We start from the raw sequence: 19,042 nt of genomic DNA, 5'->3' as shown, positions 1-19,042 counted from the left end.
CCGCATCATGCATTGTAAGCTTCAGCCCCAGCTCCATGGGAGTGGACATAGGCTTGCAATCATGCATGTTGAATCTGTCCAAGAGCTTTTGAACATACTTGGACTGAGACATAACAATGCCACGTTTCTCTTGAATAAACTGGATCCCCAAAAAGAAATGTAACAAGCCCAAGTCGGACATATCAAATGTAGCTTTCAATTGGGCCTTGAAATCTGCAATTACTTCCTCATTTGATCTAGCGAGCAACATGTCATCTACATAAAGAATGATGACCAAAACATCCCCCCCATCCTTCTTGATGTAGAGGGTGCTCTCAGTTGGACTATTGTGCAGCCCCTTGCTGGTCAGAAAGGCATCAATTTTGGCATACCATGCACGTGGGGCTTGTTTCAGCCCATACAAAGCTTTATTCAGCTTGCATACCTGAAGTGCATTTCTTGAAATTTCAAAGCCCGGAGGTTGTTTGACATAAACCTCTTCCAACAAGTCTCCATTAAGGAAAGCTGTTTTAATGTCCAACTGGTGAACATTCCATTTAAAATTTGCAGCCATGGCTATAACTGACCTGATGGTGGTCATCTTGGATGTAGGAGCAAAAGTCTCCTCATAATCTATGCCTTTTTTCTCAGCATATCCTTTTGCAACCAGCCTTGCCTTGTACCGATCAATGGACCCATCTGGCTTTCTTTTGACTTTGAAAACCCACCGTGTACCTATGGCATTCTTACCTGGTGGCAAATCCACAACATCCCAAGTCTGATTTTTATGAATGGACTGCAACTCATTGTGCATGGCATTCATCCAATGCACATTATCTTTTGCTTCTTCAAATGTCTCAGGCTCCTCTTCATCAAGAAGAGTACCTGCATAAGCTGATTCAACTGAATGAGCTCCCCCCATGTGCCTTACTGCACTACGAGTTCTGCCAGGCAATGGAGCTTCAAGCCTACTCTCCCTGAGAGTCTGAAGCAACCAATGCGGGACTGTTTTGGCTGCGTTTATCCCTTGAATTTGTTGCGTGACAACTTCATCCACACCCTGAGGTTGTATCAATTCAGCTGGGGGCTGAAGTTGTACTTGTGGAGCTGGCGGAGGTTGCTGTAAATTCTGAGTTTCAGCGGGGGAACCAAATGCTATAGGAAGCATCCCCTCAAACACATCATCTGAAGAGGCCGGAATCTGAAATTCAGCATTTGTATGTGCAGAATTTTCAGAGAATATGACATCTCTACTAGCAAAAATCTTGCGTATAGCAGGATTGTAGAGACGATAGCCTTTGCTTTGTGAACTATATCCCACAAAAATGCATTTTAGTGCCTTATCTGACAACTTGTGTCTGAACTCCACAGGCACGTGGGCATATGCTACACAACCAAAAACTCTGAAATGGTCCACTGAAGGCTTTCTCCCATGCCATGCCTCATAGGGAGTGATTGTCGTTAAAGCCTTTGTAGGAGCCCGATTTAAAATATAGTTGACACACATGAGGCCTTCCAGCCAAAACCTGTGAGGCAACTTCTTACGTGTGAGCATGCATCTATCCATTTCCATGGCGGTGCGATTCTTTCGCTCAGCTTTGTCATTCTGTTGAGGTGTAAGCCTCACTGTAAGCTGATGCATAATGTCTTTTTCTTTCAGAAATGTCTCAAATTCATGAGACATATATTCCCCCCCTCGATCTATGCGAAGTGTCTGCACCTTGAGTCCTGTCTCATCCTCAACCATAGCCACAAAGTGTTTGAAATGCATAAACACTTCTAATTTTGCCTTGAGACCATAGACCCAAGTGTAGTTGGTAAAGTCATCTATGAATGTAACAAAATAGAGATAATCCCCAAAAGCAGGTGTCCTCATGGGACCGCAGACATCACTGTGAATAAGCTGCAATTTTCTTGTAGCTTTCACTGCACCATCCTTCTTGAAGGGAAGCCTATGCATTTTGCCAAGAATGCAACCTTCACATGCATGAGGAGGAGGCGACTCCAAAGGAGGTAATGCATCAACCATATCATGCCTCTGAAGTGTCATTAAGCTGCCATAGCTGATGTGCCCATACCTGGCATGCCATAACTCCGCATTCTGCATCGCAGCAGTGGGAGTGCTAACTGATAATGCAAGATGGGATCTTTTTCCATATAGATCAAGCTGAAAAAGACCCCGATACAAAGTGCCAGACAACCTCAAAGCATATTCATTTTCTTTGTCTCTGACTGCACACTTGTCATCATAAAAAACAACCTGAAATCCTCCCCTATTGAGTGAGGATACCGAAAGCAAAAAATTTGCTTACTTCGTGGTGCAACTTGGATCACGTACCACCATCTTGGATTAGAATGATCCGGATGAAAAACCACCTATATTGAAGATGGGTGCCAAATGCCATCAATTACATATATGAAATTATGCTTAAGTACATGTATCAATGGATCTTTAAAAACAAAAGCTTCGATTAATTAAATCATTAGTAGGTACCTGCTCAGAATGCTCGGGATTGTGGCATGACGATTGTTGTTGATTGGAGTCCTTGGGATATAGGGAGATTTCGAGGAGGATTTTGATGGGAGGCTAGGTGAGTCTTTGCTGGCCATATCTGAGAGAACCCGAAGCTTATCCTAACCCCCCGGGCTTGGCTAAGGGTTTCAGCCCAACCCAGACTTAGGCGCTACCCCAAGCATCGACTATGCAGGCGATTAGGTTAGGTTAGGCTAGGGTTCACCGGAGGTGGCACTGAACGACGACTAGTGATGGGGTAGGGTTTGTTGGCGGTGGCGCTGAAGGATGGGCTAGGATTTTCTAGTGGCGGCATTTAACAACGGGTTGCTATGGTGACGACGGGCAAGAGCTACGTTATGGTGACGACATGCTACAGTGACTGGCTGACCGGAAGGAGCTACGGTGACAATGAGAGAGAGAGAGAGAGAGAGAGAGAGAGAGAGAGAGAGAGTCTATTAACGTCCACTAGAGACCCAACAGGTCTATGGGACAGCAAGAAAACCTCCAGTACATCTGCTTTAGGGAGGGCACATGGCAGCTTCCAAGGAGTGCAAAAGCAACCCACATTATTTTAGAGTACCTACATAATATTCTGAAAGAGTAAACAGCCATACATCGGTTTAAGACTAAGAGTCTTTTGGTTTTGATTTAAACTCTTTGATTAGAGCTACGCCTTCATAGTAAACTCCATTTTCCATCCTTTTTGGCAGCCTTGACTTTGGCTAATTCACTTGCCTTATTCTTGAGTTGAGCGTGTGCAAGCTCCTCTGCTATCCATACTTTGGTACTCTTCAGCTTGTAAGATTGTTGAAGAAGCTTGATCCGCATATCTTTTGACTTCAGTGTAAGAATTGCATGACCTTTGTAGTGCATAATAGAAGTTGGCCTAGAGGAGTCATCCTCATGCTCATCATCATCCACCCATTTAATGTTTGGCAAGCTTGCTTTGATATTTGTCAATATTTCACTATATGTGTCCTCTTTGTACGAATCTTCTAGGAGTCCCCCTATTCTAATCTTTAGCGCATTATCACCTCTAGCTTCGTGTTCTTTAATCTATGCTTGAATATTAGACTTACTTGCTTTGGTGTCCACTTCCACAATCAATTCTTTCTTAGCAGTTTGTACATGAATGTGAAGAAGATCTTTGACTGTAGAGACTAGTTGCGGGTCAGGGGGGAATCCTTTCAAGATTTTACAGCCTCATCGATTACTGCCTACTTACCAGGCCCTTCTACAATGTGAAGTCAAGCCTTCACTTCTGCCAGTTCCAATCATAGCTCTCTCACTGCTTGCTGCAGATAAAAAATCTGATCTTGTTGCCCAAGAATGGGTCTTTTTGAGCCTTCTTGTTGGTAATTCCGTGCATAAGGAGAGGGTGTCATGGCTGCAACTGTAGAGTACCGAATCGTGATGGAGGTTGAAGGAGTTGAGGGGGACTTGGAGGTGAGGGTAGGCCAGTCCATAATTGACTGTCTGTTAAACCCCCTGGCTGAACCTAACCCCCGGATTGGGTTGGAGGTTTAGCCCAACTTGGGGTAGAAGACTTCATGTACTTTAGGACGTAACTCAAGGAATAAATATATCACATCACTTCTGAAGTACACCTTGGAATGAATGAACTGAGGCCGGGAACCAAGTAGATTAGAACACAAGTGAGGCTCTCAAGACTAGAGCGCTTACACCACTTCAGAGGAAGGTATCCGGGCACCACTACCACAAGACTCCCTCACAACAAATAATCACAAGACAACACAGATCTTGCTGTTAATTCAGGAAAACAATCCCCAGAATAGAGAGCATTCAATCCACCAATGAATCCCACTCCTATGATCAAAATTCTCAAGACGTCACTTCAGAAAAAAACAGTGAATCCTTTGCAGATTTGAAGGTACTCCAGCCTGTCAACACCAAATGAAAACTCCAGCCAGAGATAGGCTGAATCAAACTATTTGATTTTGGAAACTCAGCAGCTTCACACCAACAAATGATCCTTCTCCTGACTGCCAGGAGTCACGGAACAGCAACAAGTAGATACAGGATTCCAAGGCCCAAACGTCTTTTTCAACGCAACATCAACTAGAAGCGATCAGCCTAGAAGAATCGAAACGCTTCCTCCGAGCAGCATCAATCACAACTGGCTCTCGTACAACTTGCTCGATCAATATAATCAGCTCCTTTAGATTCTTGTTCCTTCTTTCCCGACGAACTCTTCACGCCCTCTTTGCAGCAGCGAATTGATGCAGACCAGCAAGCTACTTTATTCGTAAAAAACCCACGTACATATCAAGAGATGAATACCTTCAGGAACGAAATGATGAGCGATGGCTTTGCTTTCTTGCTGGTGTCCAGAGAATGAAGAAAAAAAGCTGCCTCCTTTGGTAAGAGATGTCGATCCAGCCCACAATTCCTCCTTGCAATCTTCCAATCAGTAACATCATTGCATGGCTTCCAACAACCACATCAGGTGTCGATTCTTCCCCCAGGTGGAGCACTAAAATCAGCATGTCGATCATCCTTCTCCACATCGCACGGGTTTCCGGAATTCTTTTACCCACGTATCATTTTTGATTTCTTCCTTGTCCGGAGTAACCTTGGCATACATTCCTCATTTTTCTCCAAAGATTTTTTACCACTCTCCTTTGCTTACATAGAATCACCCCATGGCAAAAATTTAATTTCACATTTGGCCCCCTAGGCACACTTTCTACACACACTTTTCACATGCAATTTTGCCATGTATGCAAACCCACATGATCCAGGTAAAAGCCCCTTGACCTGGCAACAAAAAAACCCCAAAATCCCATCCCATCATGAACACGGTGACCCAAAAAAAAACCCCACAATTACACATAATTTTGGACATGTGACCCCAACACATGACCCTTGGATACCCTTGCTCTGATGTGATTGGTGTACCACTTGGAGATTCATCATCTCCCATTAGGGCCCTTGCAGAGTTTTATTCAACTTAAAACACACATTTACATCAACATCATATATATATATTTGAAAAATCTCATGGGAACAAAAAGGCCCCATCATTTGCTAGCTAAGTGTACCTATGTGCCTAACCCTTATTATGTAAAGTGCACAAGAGCTTACTACATTTTTTGACCTATCAACGGGAGAGGTACGGACGGGAGAGGTACGACTGGGGGGGAGAGAGAGAGAGAGAGAGAGAGAGAGAGAGAGAGAGAGAGACGCGGAAAGGCTGAGTGGGAGGGGCTGAGGTGGGGAGGCTGAGTGGAGGGGAGGCGGAGCCGGTGAGGGGTGGCTGAGGCGGAGAGGCTGAGGGTTGAGGCGGAGAGGCTGAGTGGGACGGGCGGAGAGGGTAGGAGAGTGGATAGGCGGAGGGGGGGGGGAGAGAGAGAGAGAAAGAAAAGAAAGAAGGATATATTAACGTCCACAGAAGGCCTCGCAGGCCTATGGGTCAAAGTGACACCAAAGAGAAAAACTCATACAAGCCACAAGGGGCTGAGGCAAAGGGCGCGCTAAGACCTTTTGCTGAGTACTGTGCTGAAATAAAAAGAGCTCGCTGGCTCAAACAAAAACAAGTACAAAAATAACTAAATATATCATATCATATCATGTGCTATCTGCTAACAGAAGCAGGCTGAGAACTGGAACTTGGATTGGAAACTCAAAAACTGAAACCGGGCATTGTGGTGGCTCGTCTATGAGCGGTGAAAATGTCTCGAATTTGAGTCTGTTTGGCTGTCTCATACTGTGGCATCGGAGGGGGGCGTGGTCTCCTCGATATCTGAACCCGCTGAGCTATGTTCAGAGTGACCCCTCGTGCTAAAGAAAAGATAGCTGTGATTAGCCCCTGGAGGGAGAGGTGCTACGGTAAAGTCAGTGATGCGAGATGTGAAGGCAGGGGACCCATGATGTAGTCCACAATACTGCAGCCTCCCCCATGCGGAAAGCAAGTGAAGCCACCTGATGCGGGCCATCTGTCAAGACCATTATAGATAATAAGATCATGCATCCTACCGAGGTCTAATAGTGCTTGTCCATAAGATGTGAGCGGTCGTCTGTCAGTTGAAACTCGTAGCATACCTGCCTCGTCAAGGTCAATGTTTGACAGTAGAGTGGAATCATCCCTGAAGTTGAGAAGTGGTGCCTGACGAGCCCCTATGCTCGCGTTGAAGTCCCCAACTAGGAGGACTTCCCCATGGCTAGAGAAGTCAACAATGCACTGGTAAAGAGCAGCGAATGGGGATGTCTCATCCTCCCTTTGAGTATCTCTAGCAAAGCGGGATGTCTCGAGGGGGAAGTAGCAAACTACAATAAACAGATCCCGGCTATCCATGTGTTGAATCTGGATCTAGAGAAACCTAGAGTGTGGTTCTCTTTGCTCCACTGAGATGGCTCTCAAAAGTGTGGATCTGTAAAGGATTGCGACTCCTCCTGACTTTGGAACCCCTCCTGTATCCCTCGTCTCATCTTTGTAGGTAGAGTCCCATGTATACCTGCTGACTATTGGTAGTGGCGCCCTGGACTCTGATGTGTCTCTGTGTAAAAGACTATGTCGTGACCTGCATAGGATTCTGAGAAGTTCCCTGGTTCTGACCATAAGGTACCATTACAGTGGTAGATGATACAGGATAGGGTCTTGGATATTTGGATCTCATAGATCTCGCCTCCCTATGCGGTAAGAGAGGTGGATGCCCGATGGGGGCGTGTAAGGAGTCGTCAATCTCGTACTACTACCCACTTCTTCTCCTTGCAGGCTTGATCTCGCTGTTGCATTAGAGGGCGGAGCAGCAGAGGAGGGAGCGGGAGAGGAGGGACAGAAACAAAGAAAGAAAGATGTATTAATGTCTGCGAGAGGCCTCGCGGGACAATGAGGCAAATGCAAAGCCAAAAGGTAACTCATACAAGCCACGAAGGGCTGAAGCAAAGGGCTCACAAGGCCCTTGCTGAAAGCTAAAGTTAAAGCTGAAGTATGCAAGGTTCCATATATACAGGTAACCTGTTGGCTCTCTGATGAGATGTGAGAAGCTTTCGTATCTGTGTTTGAGAGAAAGAAAGAAAGAAAGATTTTATTAGAGTCTTCAGAAGACCGATGGGTCTATGAGACTGAAAGAAAACCTGATACAAATCACAGTAAGGGTGGAGCTACTAAAACGAGCATCATCACCCGTGTTGAATCCTAAGTTTGATCATACATAATCAAATACATCTGGGTGTGACAATGAAAAGAAAAAAGACTGGAGCGGAGCGGAATTCTCCGTATGTCATGTTGCCTTGGTTGGTGCATAGCCGATGATGGGACGTTGGCGTCTGTCAAGGGCTGCCGTGCGTCTCGGTCTCCTGGAGGAGGCTCGACGCAAGACTAGAGCCATTGTGACTCTCGTGGGATGTATCCTGGGTCCAAACAATGACGGAAGGTCCCCCCGAGTGATCCGTGTGTCTCCTCGATATCTCGTGTGTCGTGCTGCGGTCGTCGGGTCAGGGTCTCTGTCACGTCTGCGGCTAGAGACTTTGATACTCTGATACTCTCAGGAAGTGGTCGCGATAAAACTGGGTATTGGTGGGAAGCTCTTGGTCCCCCCCCCCCCCCCCCCCCCAAGTCCGAGATGTGTGAAGCTGGAGGAGGTCTAACCGTATGATACGGTTGATCTCATCTTGCGGGATCGACTCAGGAGGTGCATCCATGTTGTACTGAAAGGGGGGAAGCCTGTCCATCTGGATACTGTGCCTGGCAAGCCATGTAGATATGTGTGCATACCATGTGTCTGCCCCGCTCTCTGCGAGTCGTCTGGATGACTCTAGGGCCAACCTCGGAAGTCTCCAATGGGGTAGGTCTCATACTTTGTGGATGAAAGTCACTGTTTGAAAGATGGCATCAACCTGGAGAGGTGTCAATCTCTCTCTCTTGAAAACACCTCTAATGCCTCAAGATCTGTCTGCAGGCCCTCCGCTGAAGAGGATATAAGGACTATATCATCGGCATATAACAATATTTGTATGAGGAGATCCCCTAATAATGAGCCCTCGCCACCTAGGCAATCTATGAAAGATGCAATCTCATCAATGTAGAGTCCAAAGTGAGTCGGTGAGAGAGGGCAGCCCTGCTTCACCCCAATGGTGCTCTCAACCCAATCCGATAGACTGCCTGGGGCACGGACCCTACCTCTGAATGACTCATATAAGCTCATCACACCCCAAATCAGCATCTCTGGTGCATCTCTTGTAGTCTCCTGATCATGCGGGATCGTGGAACAGTGTTGAAGGCTTTTTGAAAGTATACGAAGCATGTGTAGACTCTCTGATGTCTGGACCTCGCCTCCTCAATGATAGCCCTCAGAGTGAAGATGTGGTCTAGAGTAGAGTGCTGCCTCCTGAATCCTGCCTGTCCTAGTGCTCGCTGCCCTCGTGCCTCTGTATGACTGCTGATCTCTCTCTCTAGTACCGATCCATAGATCTTGGCCAGTGTGTGGCCAATCATGAGGGTGCGATAATTCCCAGTGTCCATGAGGTCTCCTGCTTTGTGTATCGATACAATAGTAGTGGTGCTCCATGTTCGTGGGAAGCCGTGGCAAACTGCAAGGTTAAACATATGTGCAAGGATCGGTGCTAGGATCTGCTGCCCATGTGCAAAGTGCTATGTCCGAAGGCCTTCGTGATCCTATGATTTCCGGTTGTGGAGTCGGCGAAGTGGAGCCTGCACATTTCTCCGTAGTGAATAGATGACAAGAAGTGGGCCTAGGCATAGAGGACATGTCTGTCGGTGTCTACCTCAGGACATCATATAAGGAGCATGCATAAGTGTGCCACACGCCCGGATCCGTGATGGGGATCGGTGGCTTCCCCTCCGAGAAGAATCCCCACCGTGTGGTTGGGTCTCTTCCGCGAAATGATATGATGATCTCATCCATCCTATGTGTGAGGAAGGCTCGTCTCTTGCGGCGTGTCAACCACACGTCAACTGACCCAAGGCTCGTTCCTGTGTGAGGTGGGCTCGCATCTCTGTGCATTCATCATCAAACCAGGGGATTTGAGGTATCTTCCCATCTCGTACCCGTGAGGATCGGGTCGTAGGAAAGGATCTGGTGGCAGCATCCTGTATCACTGTGACAAGGGTGGCTGAGGTCTAAATCAGCCTCCACTAAGGCCGGAAGCTCTCTGGCTAAGTGACACACATACACTGGATCAAGGGCACGGTCAAACTGGGTCTGGGTCTGGATTCGGGTAGCGGTAGGAACTCTCCCTGTGCCTGGTGTAGTAGCAAGAACATTGAAGGCCAGATATGAGTGGTCGCTCCAAGTGGGGGGGGTATGGTGAGGTCATATATCCGTGTGACAAAAGCCAATGGGCCCAGTAGGTAGTCCACTGTGCTGGTCCTGCCTCCATGTGGGAAGCATGTCAACCCCATAGATGATGGCCATCTCTGAAGGCCATTGTAGATGATGAGGTCATGGACAGCTCCCAACTGCAGGTGTCGCCCGTATGCTGTCACATGTGAAGTATCTGCTAAAAGTCTCCCAATCCCAAGTTCTGTTGCATCTAACTCTGGCATCATGTGGGGGTCTCTCTCATAAGTGAAGTCAAGTAAGCCCATTTGCTTATCCTTCGTCCTTGCATTGAAATCCCCCAGAAGGAGGGTGTCTCCCTCTCTGGAGAACTCTATGATATCATCATGTATCGTCTCATAAGGATTGTGCCCGTCTGTAGTGACATCATGGGCATATGATGACGTGTGTATTAATGTGGGGCAAAGTACAAAGTACACCAAAAAAAAAAAAACTCATACAAGCCTCAATGGGTTGGGGCAAAGGGCGTGCTAGGGTCCTTGCTGAGTGCTTAACTCCATAGCTCAATAGCTCTAGCAAAATCAAGTATAAATCAGATACTAACAGAAGGGTGAGAGGTGGGACTCTGAAACCGAAGCCCAGCACGGTGGTGGCTCGTTTGTGAGCCGCGAAAATATCTTGGATGTGCGTATGGTTGGCTGTCTCACGCTGTGGTGGCAAGGGAGGGCATGGTCTCCTCTATCCTTGAACCTGGTGCGCTATGTCTAGAGTGACCCCTCGTCTCAGGCGATCTCCCTTGTGATAGGCTTGCCCTCAATAGAATGTGCTCTAGTCGCTCTCTGTGTTGTAGGTGGTCTCTGTGTCCCGCTCTTAGTGATCCAGACTGCCCGCATTTCAGCTAGCTCCTCCTCCTCCACCCTGCTGTATCCTAGAGTTGACTCAAATGCATAAAGGTCTGTGATGTGTCGCTCTGCCTTGTTAGCCTCTATATCCTCTGGTCTAGTCGCCTCCTTCTGCTCTCTAATCCGTCGTAGTAGAGTCTCGTGTGTCAGCGCATCTCACGCAGAAAGAGGCCAATGTAGACCTAGTCATGGAAGTGGATTAGTTGTTGTGAGAGTGGGATGAAGCCGTTCCCCTGCTGGTAGAGGCAGTGGTATCGTCCCTTGATCTCATAGTAAGCAGCGCAGGCACAAAGAAAATACTCCTTTGTCTCAATCATTCCCAATGTGCATAGCATACAGATGTGCTGCTCTCTGGTATGCCTGCTACTCTCCCTGTCTCAACCCTCAATTGATGGGATGAAACCCGCATCTGTCCAATGGTGATCCTCAATGCATGTGAGACTCCTCTATCCTCAAGATAGTGGGGTCTGATGATGAATCCCTCCTTCAATACTCACAGGAAAATGTCACGATATAATTGGGACTTGGTGGGGAGCTCCCGATCCCCCCAAGTCCGAGATGTATAGACCTGGAGAAAGAAAGAAAAGAAAAGAAAGAAATTTTATTAGAGTCTTCGGAAGACCGATGGGTCTATGAGACTGAAAGAAAACCCGATACAAATCACAGTAAGGGTGGAGCTACTGAAACGAGCATCATCACCCGTGCTGAATCCTAAGTCTGATCATACATAATTAAATACATCTAGATGTAACAATGAAAAGAAAAGGACTGGAGCGGAGCGGAATCCTCCGTATGTCATGCCCCCTTGGCTGGTGCATAGCCGGTGATGGGACGTTGGTGCCCATCAAGGGGTGCTATGCATCTCGATCTCTTGGACGAGGCTCGACGCAAGACGCAAGACCAGAGCCACCGTGACTGTCGTGGGACGTATCCCGAGACTGAACAATGATGGGAGGTCCCACAGAGTGATTTGTGTGTTTCCTCGATGTCTCGTGTGTCGTGCTGCGATCGTCGGGTCGGGGTCTCTATCATGTCGGCGGGATTTTAGAGACGATAGCTTTTGCTTTGTGTACTATACCCAACAAAAATGCATTTAAGTGCCTTATCTGACAACTTATGTCAAAACTCCATAGGCACATGGGCATATGTAACACAACCAAAAACTCTGAAGTGATCCATTGAAGGCTTTCTCCCATGCCATGCCTCATAGGGAATGATTGTCTTCAAAGCCTTAGTGGAAGCTCGATTCAAAACATAATTTGTACACATGAGGCCTTTGAGCCAAAACCTGTGAGGTAACTTTTTACTAGTAAGCATGCATCCATCCATCTCCATAAGAGTGCGACTCTTGTGCTCAGCTTTGTCATTTTGCTGAGGTGTAAGCCTCACTATAAGCTGATGCGTGATACCTTTTTTCTTCAAAACGCCTCAAATTCATGAGACATATACTCTCCCCCTCTATTTGTGTGAAGTGTCTGGACCTTGAGTCCTATCTCATTTTCAACCATAGCCACAAAGTGGTAGAGACTGGACGATCAATTTCACTCGATGGGAAGAACTCTGTGATTCTGCTCTGAGAGGTGTCTGATGATGTGGCCAAGCCCCATCGCCTGAGTAAGTACTCTCTATGTCGGACTCCCTCGTGAATGAAGGCCGCAAGGCATCTCTGATCTGGGTAGGTGTGTCATTAGCGTATAGCAATATCCTTATCATGAGGTCAGCCAGTAATGATTTCTCGCCCCCTAGGCGGTCTATGAAGGATGTGATCTCATCGATGAAAGTCCGAAGAGGGTTGGTGAGAGTGGGCAGGCGTGCTTCACCCCGATCGTGCTCTCGATCCAATCCGATAGACGACCTGGGGCATGAACTCTACTTGTGACTGACTCATATAGGCTCATCACACCCCAGATCAACGTCTCGAGAATGTACATTTCCTTTAGTCTCCGGATCATGCGGGATCGTGGGATTGTGTCAATGGCCTTCCGAAAGTCTACAAAGTTTGTGTAGACTTTCTGGTCTCTAGACCTCGCGTCCTCAATGAGAGCTCTCAGATTGAAGATGTGGTCTAGAGTAGAGTGTTGTCTCTGGAATTCTGCCTGTCCTAGTGCCTGTTGCTCCTGAGCCTCTGTATGACTGCCGAGCTCCCTCTCTAATACTGACCCATAAATCTCGGCCAGAATCATAAGGGTGCGGTAATTCCCAATATCCATAGGGTCCTTGGCTTTGTGTATCTGTACAATAGTGGTGGTGCTCCAAGCAGGTGGAAAGTCATGGCATATAGCCTAGCGGAACATCTATGCTAGTAATGGAGCTAAGACCTACTGCCCATGTGTAAAGTGCTCAGTCCGTAGGCTCTCATGATCCCTGGCTCTCCGATTGTGTAACTGACGGAGTGCAGCCAATACATTCTGTGTGGTGAACAAGTGATAGGTGGTGGGCCTGGGCATACAGGATATGTCCTCTGGTATCAACATCTAGGCATCATAGAGGGAAAATGCATACATGTGCCACACACCTGGGTCAGTGATGGGAACCATTGGCTTCCCCTCTGATAGAAACCCCCACCCAGTGGTCGGGTCTCCTCGAAAATATATGACAATCTCATCCATCTTGTTTGTGAGAAAGGCTTGCCTCTTACAACGTGCCAATCGTCGGAAGATCCTCTGCGCCTCAGGTCTGCTCCCGTGTGAGACGGGCTCTCGCCTCTCTGCACTCGTGATCGAACCAAGGTTTTTGAGGCATCTTCCCATCTCGGACCCACGTGGATCAAGTCGTGGGAAAGGACCTAGTGGCAGCGTCCTGAGTCTTGGCAAGGTTGATTGTCAAGTCTCTAACCTATCACATATGCCACGTCCCACATCCCGCACCCTCTTCACGAGGGGGGGGGGTAAAGGATGCATCTTCAGTATACACGGACCAAAGGGTTGCTTTTTGACTCCTTGGTCCGCCCAGCAGGGATGTATGGCAGTCCATGCTGGGGGCCAGACTTGTCGGATACGAAGTGGGCCAGGGTGGAGCGGTACAAGTTCTCATGTTATCACGGATGATCCATGGTAAGCCATCCGTTCCTCACTAGATCATTCGGGCAGAGTTTGGGTCACCCCCATTACATCTAGATGCTGTATTTCAAGTCATCATGTATCTATATCGAGTCAGGGAGTATGGGAATTACACCTTTGGGCGTAGCAGGATACCATGGCTGGCACTGTCCTCTTCTATGACACTTGCAGGAGGGGGGGACCAGAGGTGCTAGTATGCATGCACAGAGAGATGTTTTGCAGGACTAGGGCTCCACATGGACAGACTACCTCCATTCTAGTACAGCTTTGTTCTCTCCCCTCCTATCACACGAGGTCAACTAGGTTATCCGTGAGGATCTAGTACATCTACAAACATTCCGGACTTGGTTGGGCCCGAGTGATCTTCCAGTGAAGCTGGGCTTCTACAGAGATCACTTCTTACATATGACAGCGGAGGGTTTCATTGATACACGAGAATACACACAGATTCACCTACCCCACTCGTTGAGGATCTCTCTTGGGCAGTTTCGGGTTCCTTCACACAGACTTCGTATCGAGAGCGACAGAGTACAGTAGAGTAGTTACCCAGGGAGAGGCGCATATGCACACTGTGTGACATGTAGGAGGGTGAGACAGAGGAGCATTTCATCTTCAGGTGTCCCGTTTTCTATGAGATCCGAGGGCGTTTCTACTGCCTCTTCAGAGATAGTTATGGGGTTTTCGCCCGTTTCCTCTCCTACCCAGACCAGCGGTGTTTGGCTTGTTTCATTCATGAGGAGATGCTTAGACACCGCGAGAGGATACTTCGAGCACGGAGACAGAAGCAGACTTCTTCCTCGACTAATACCTCTCAGAGCTCTATCACGGAGTTCTTTCAGCTAGATCACATAGAGCCCCACGAGACGAGACCTCGGCATGATCGTGATTTGGAGCCTGTGACTCGACAGCTCAGACAGAGTGTTGACACACAGATCATACTTGGGGACCTGCCCTTCTTGTTTAGGGTTGGTACTTGACCGACGGGGATCATAGTGGCCTTGGTTAGATGCAGAGCTACGACCAGTAGACGTACCAAGACTGCACCTTTGAGGGGCCAACAACGCTTTATTGCTGACCTCATACCTCCACTGCCTCATCCATCCTGATGTCCTGTTGCTGCTGCTGTTGATGATGATGATTATGATGTTGTCGATGCTGATGCTGAGTTTGATACATATAGTCGACTATCGACATGACTTTGTTGTACTTAGGACTTAATACTGCCATTTTGCATTGGTGTGGATGCTTGTTTAGTATCTCCACTACCACAGCTCATTGCATCAGGTTTTTCACAGTCTCATAGACCCATCGGTCTTCCAAAGACTTTAGTAAACTTTCTTTCTTTCTTTCTCTATGCAAAACACCTCTAAGGCATCCAGGTGTTTCTGTAGGCCGGCTGTTGAGGATTCACGTATAGCAATATCTATATCATCAAATCAGCTAGCAGTGATTGCTCACCTCCCAAGCGGGCCATGAAGGTTGTGATCTTATTGATGTATGATCTTAAATGCAAATATGGATGTCATATGAAGAACGGTGGAAGCAGAAGGAATCTTAATGTAGCCATGTCATGGCAATGACAGGTTTGCAATGTGGGAGCTCGCTATAGTGAGACTTGCCTTTAGCTAGACGAACCAAAGGTTCTAAATGTTTTTTCTATGGATTGTGTTTGAACATTGGTTTAGGTGAACTAGATTAGGTAAGAATGGTTCCCTTGTGGAATCGTGAATTAAGATAAGGGTATTCGCCCTTGATAGTGTTTGCTAATTAGCCCTAATGTGAAAGTATGTAACTTCTTCCCTTCGATGCACATTATTTCTTCAACGGCTTCAACTTGATCACATAATTTCTTGCGCCTAATGCTTGCCTTGATGGAGTGTAATCCTACCGTTTGGTATAAATGACCTTGGTAATTTTCCATCCCGTCTGTGGTGCTGTCTTGGTGCACGGAGTTCTTCTTAATGCTATGCTTGTTTACCATATAGGTAGGTAGGCTACTTTGTCTTTTTTATGGCACTCTTTTTAGTGTGTATGTGGTAAATTAAGGCATCCAATGAGTGGTCTCTTGAGTTTTTGGATATCTAGAAGATGTCTATATTAATAGAGAACTGATCTTTGGATTTGGTGTTTTGGTATTGTATCTTGAATCAGGGCGGAGGAATGGAGATTCTTTTGATGATGTGGGTAGTGATGAAGGTGTTCTAGGTAATGGAAGGCGTGCTATGTCAAGTGGAACCGATGAAGAAGCTCACAGTCGTACCAGAATGAATAGCCTGAGTACAGCCCTTCCACGAGGGAAAAGGCAAATGGAGGGTGCAATGGAGCTTTTAAACCTGCTGAGAGTGATAGGAGAGGCCTTTAGACATCTTTGTATGTATCGCTGTCAGGTGAGTAAACTATATAGATAATGAACACAATCATGCCATATGAGCAGTTAATGGTTAAGACATACTCTGAGAAGGCAAGGCTTGGCTGCTACAACCAGACTTTGAATGTGCAATTAATGTTGGGATGTCTACTGTTCCTTTTTTTCTTGCTGCTGTAAAACAAGTAAAGGATGTGGATTCTGTGCAGTTTTGTTTTGATTTTCGTTGGCTTTCTATTATGTATTCCTAAGAAAGGTCATATGTTCTCATTTAATGATGAGACCAATATTTTGCATGATAATGTGTAATAGAAGCAAAATGGCCACTTCACTGTGTCCTTTTGGTGTTTACAAAGCATAGAGAGCATGATTACTTAATGCCTCTGAGAAACCCTTTGCTACTATATCCCTTTATAGGCAGATTGCCAAAAAACTTTGAGAGCTGCTGATTGAAGTAAATAATATATACATACATGTATATGCATATATAAATATAAAAATAAATAATCGTGTGTGTGTGTGTGTGTGTGTTTTGGGGGGGGGGGGGGGACCAGCCTTGGGCTGCTATGATGTGTCATTTACTTTCGCAATCGACTACTTATGCCGTGGGCAATGGCATCCCACTCACTGGGATTTCATTTTGGAATATATTCATGACAGAGTTAGAGGCTGCCTTTTTACCCCCACAATGTTTTCATGTTGGAAAGAAATTCTTTCTTATCTCAAATGGCATGGTCGTGACTTATCTTGATACAAATTCTTGGCGTGCTAGGAGTTGCATTGGTCAAAGGTAGTTGATCGTCGCCTTGCCCTGTAGGAACCCATGCATTCTTATTTTATTTCATCCAAAGGGATTCGGTTGGTGGGTGATGTACTTCATGCTGATGGTACTTTATCATCATTTCCATCCGTAGCGAGACAATATCAATTGGGGATGTATTATCGACCCCTTTGGCAATATCTTTCTCAAATGCTTCAATGTTTCTTGCCGGTACCTAAGCTGGAGCTTACTTATCGTCTTACAGATTGTAGTCTACACCACCACGGTTCTACCACACAACTTGTTCTAGCATAGGATGCATGTCCACAAGGGCAAAAGTGCTTTTAGGTTGATGAAAAGATTCCGGAGTAATCCACAAAACTACTCCACATTACCATATCCGAAGGAGAGAGATCCACCTACAGCTCGAGAGACGGAGACTCAACAACTGGAGAGGCTCAACTCCAAGCAAGGGAGAGTGCTGAATTGAAGAGGGCTCTCGGGAATTAGAAGCATCAACATCAGAAGATGTTGAAAAATTGAAAGAAGGTGATAGAGATTTACACATAAGTGTATCTTGCACTGAAAGAGCATGGAACGGGTTTGACAAAGGAATCAAAAGAGATAGTTAGATCACCTGTTTTCCTTGAGGGTGGATTCATCCCCATCTAGGTATATGCACTCGTCTCCATTCTTTTTTATTCTTTGGCTGCTGCACCTTATCTGACTGGAGAGGAGTAGAAACCCGAGGGATGGACAAAGAGCCCTTAACATTGGCATCTAGATAGACATGAGTGTAAGGGGAATGCCCAAGCAAAATGACCAAGCTGACAACACTTTTAACATGCATTTGGAAAAGAAGCAAAACATTAAGGAATTCGAAAAGGATGCTCCAAAACATAACTAATATCTAGACATGAAGGTATGGGTTGCTCCATGTCCCGCAAAATGCAAATATTTTGGTGAAGACTACAAAATGCTGCTTCGGAAGATGCAACACTCTTCCCAAAAGAGGTGCAATAGAAGAAATGTGCGGGAGAAGAGGTATTGTACTGGTAGGCTTCTAGGGTGATCTAGACAGAACAATAATGCATGAGATTTTGGGCTCGATCAAAAAGGGAGTTCCTAGGCATAACATAAGCAAAATTTTTTGGGTGAAAATATTTTTCTTTTATATTACAGAGTCACAATCCCAAAGTAGGATGTGCTCAAGTACATCAAGAGAAGATGTCAAGATTGATCAAAAGTACCTTTCTGCAAGCAATCAAAAAAAGATTGCTGCAAAGAGTGCTTGAAGAAAGAGTATAGGGGGAAAAAGAGATCACCAAAGACTCTATGATTTCTATCTGTCCAGAGAGTCCATAGTGCCCAATATCAAACCCATACAAAAAACAAATCAAAACCCTGTCTGTGTGGGTGAATCCCAAATAACCAGAAAGATTTTCCAAAAGCAGCATTAGAAAATCTGGTGTGTAAACGCTGGCGCAGCAATCCCAAAAAGTCACTGTGTGTGAGCGCAATGCCAAAGAAGATGAGGCACTGACTCTTGTGGAGCCAAGCATCTCTGACAAACAGATGGAGCAACATGTCTCCGTGAAAAAAACTGTCCGGATGGAAGAACTCCTAACAATATTCTCTAGAGAAAAACCTGCTGTCAAAGTTGAATTTTAGATTTCCAAATCCCTTGCAATCTCCGTTGCCACCATTGTGTAGAACGATTCATATGCCAAAGGTTGTTTGCCTGCTGCGAAACCCAAGGCAAGGGCCGAAGAACCTTATACAAAGAAGAAACTGTTATGTGAGACGGCAAATGAAGTGTCCAGTCTTGAAGCCGATCCTGAATTTCCAAAGGAGGTATTGGAATATAAGGCTGAAGCATATGAGTAATAAGATACCAAACAAGACAGTAATGCATGCCAAGACTGAATTTTGCAGCAGCTTGAGGAAAAGAAAGAGGGGTACCCATCATCATGAATCACATTTGCAACAGAATGGATCCCCTTAATACTCTAAAAATACGAACCTTGAGGCTCCTGCAAAGCCAACGAAGGGGAAAATGCTCATCGACCAATGTATGCTTTCAGACGTAAAGAATTGCCTTGTAAAGAATCCCTGCCGGTCAATTCCAAGTGAGATAGAATATGTTTCCAGTCCAGCAACATGTTGGAGATCAAGGGGAAGCCTTTGAATAGAACCTAAG

The 19,042-nt window shown here is 46.2% G+C and overlaps 1 protein-coding gene across 2 annotated transcripts in view; it reads left to right on the top strand.

Annotated features, from left to right (window-relative positions):
- Window positions 1–19,042, top strand: part of HBT (CDC27 family protein) — a 167,206-nt gene that overhangs the window by 95,898 nt on the left and 52,266 nt on the right. For both annotated transcript variants that reach the window (XM_087391503.1, XM_087391502.1), the window contains exon 9: window positions 15,869–16,104. In XM_087391503.1, the coding sequence (XP_087247629.1) occupies window positions 15,869–16,104 (236 nt within the window). The remainder of the gene's footprint in view (window positions 1–15,868; window positions 16,105–19,042) is intronic.

Source organism: Dipteris shenzhenensis, chromosome 20 (assembly GCF_047967505.1).
Source record: "Dipteris shenzhenensis isolate YYH24624 ecotype China chromosome 20, Dip_SZ_1.0, whole genome shotgun sequence".
NCBI classification, from domain to species: domain Eukaryota; kingdom Viridiplantae; phylum Streptophyta; class Polypodiopsida; order Gleicheniales; family Dipteridaceae; genus Dipteris; species Dipteris shenzhenensis.
Note: the sequence above shows the minus strand (reverse complement) of the source record. Positions and strands in the feature narration are given on the sequence as shown.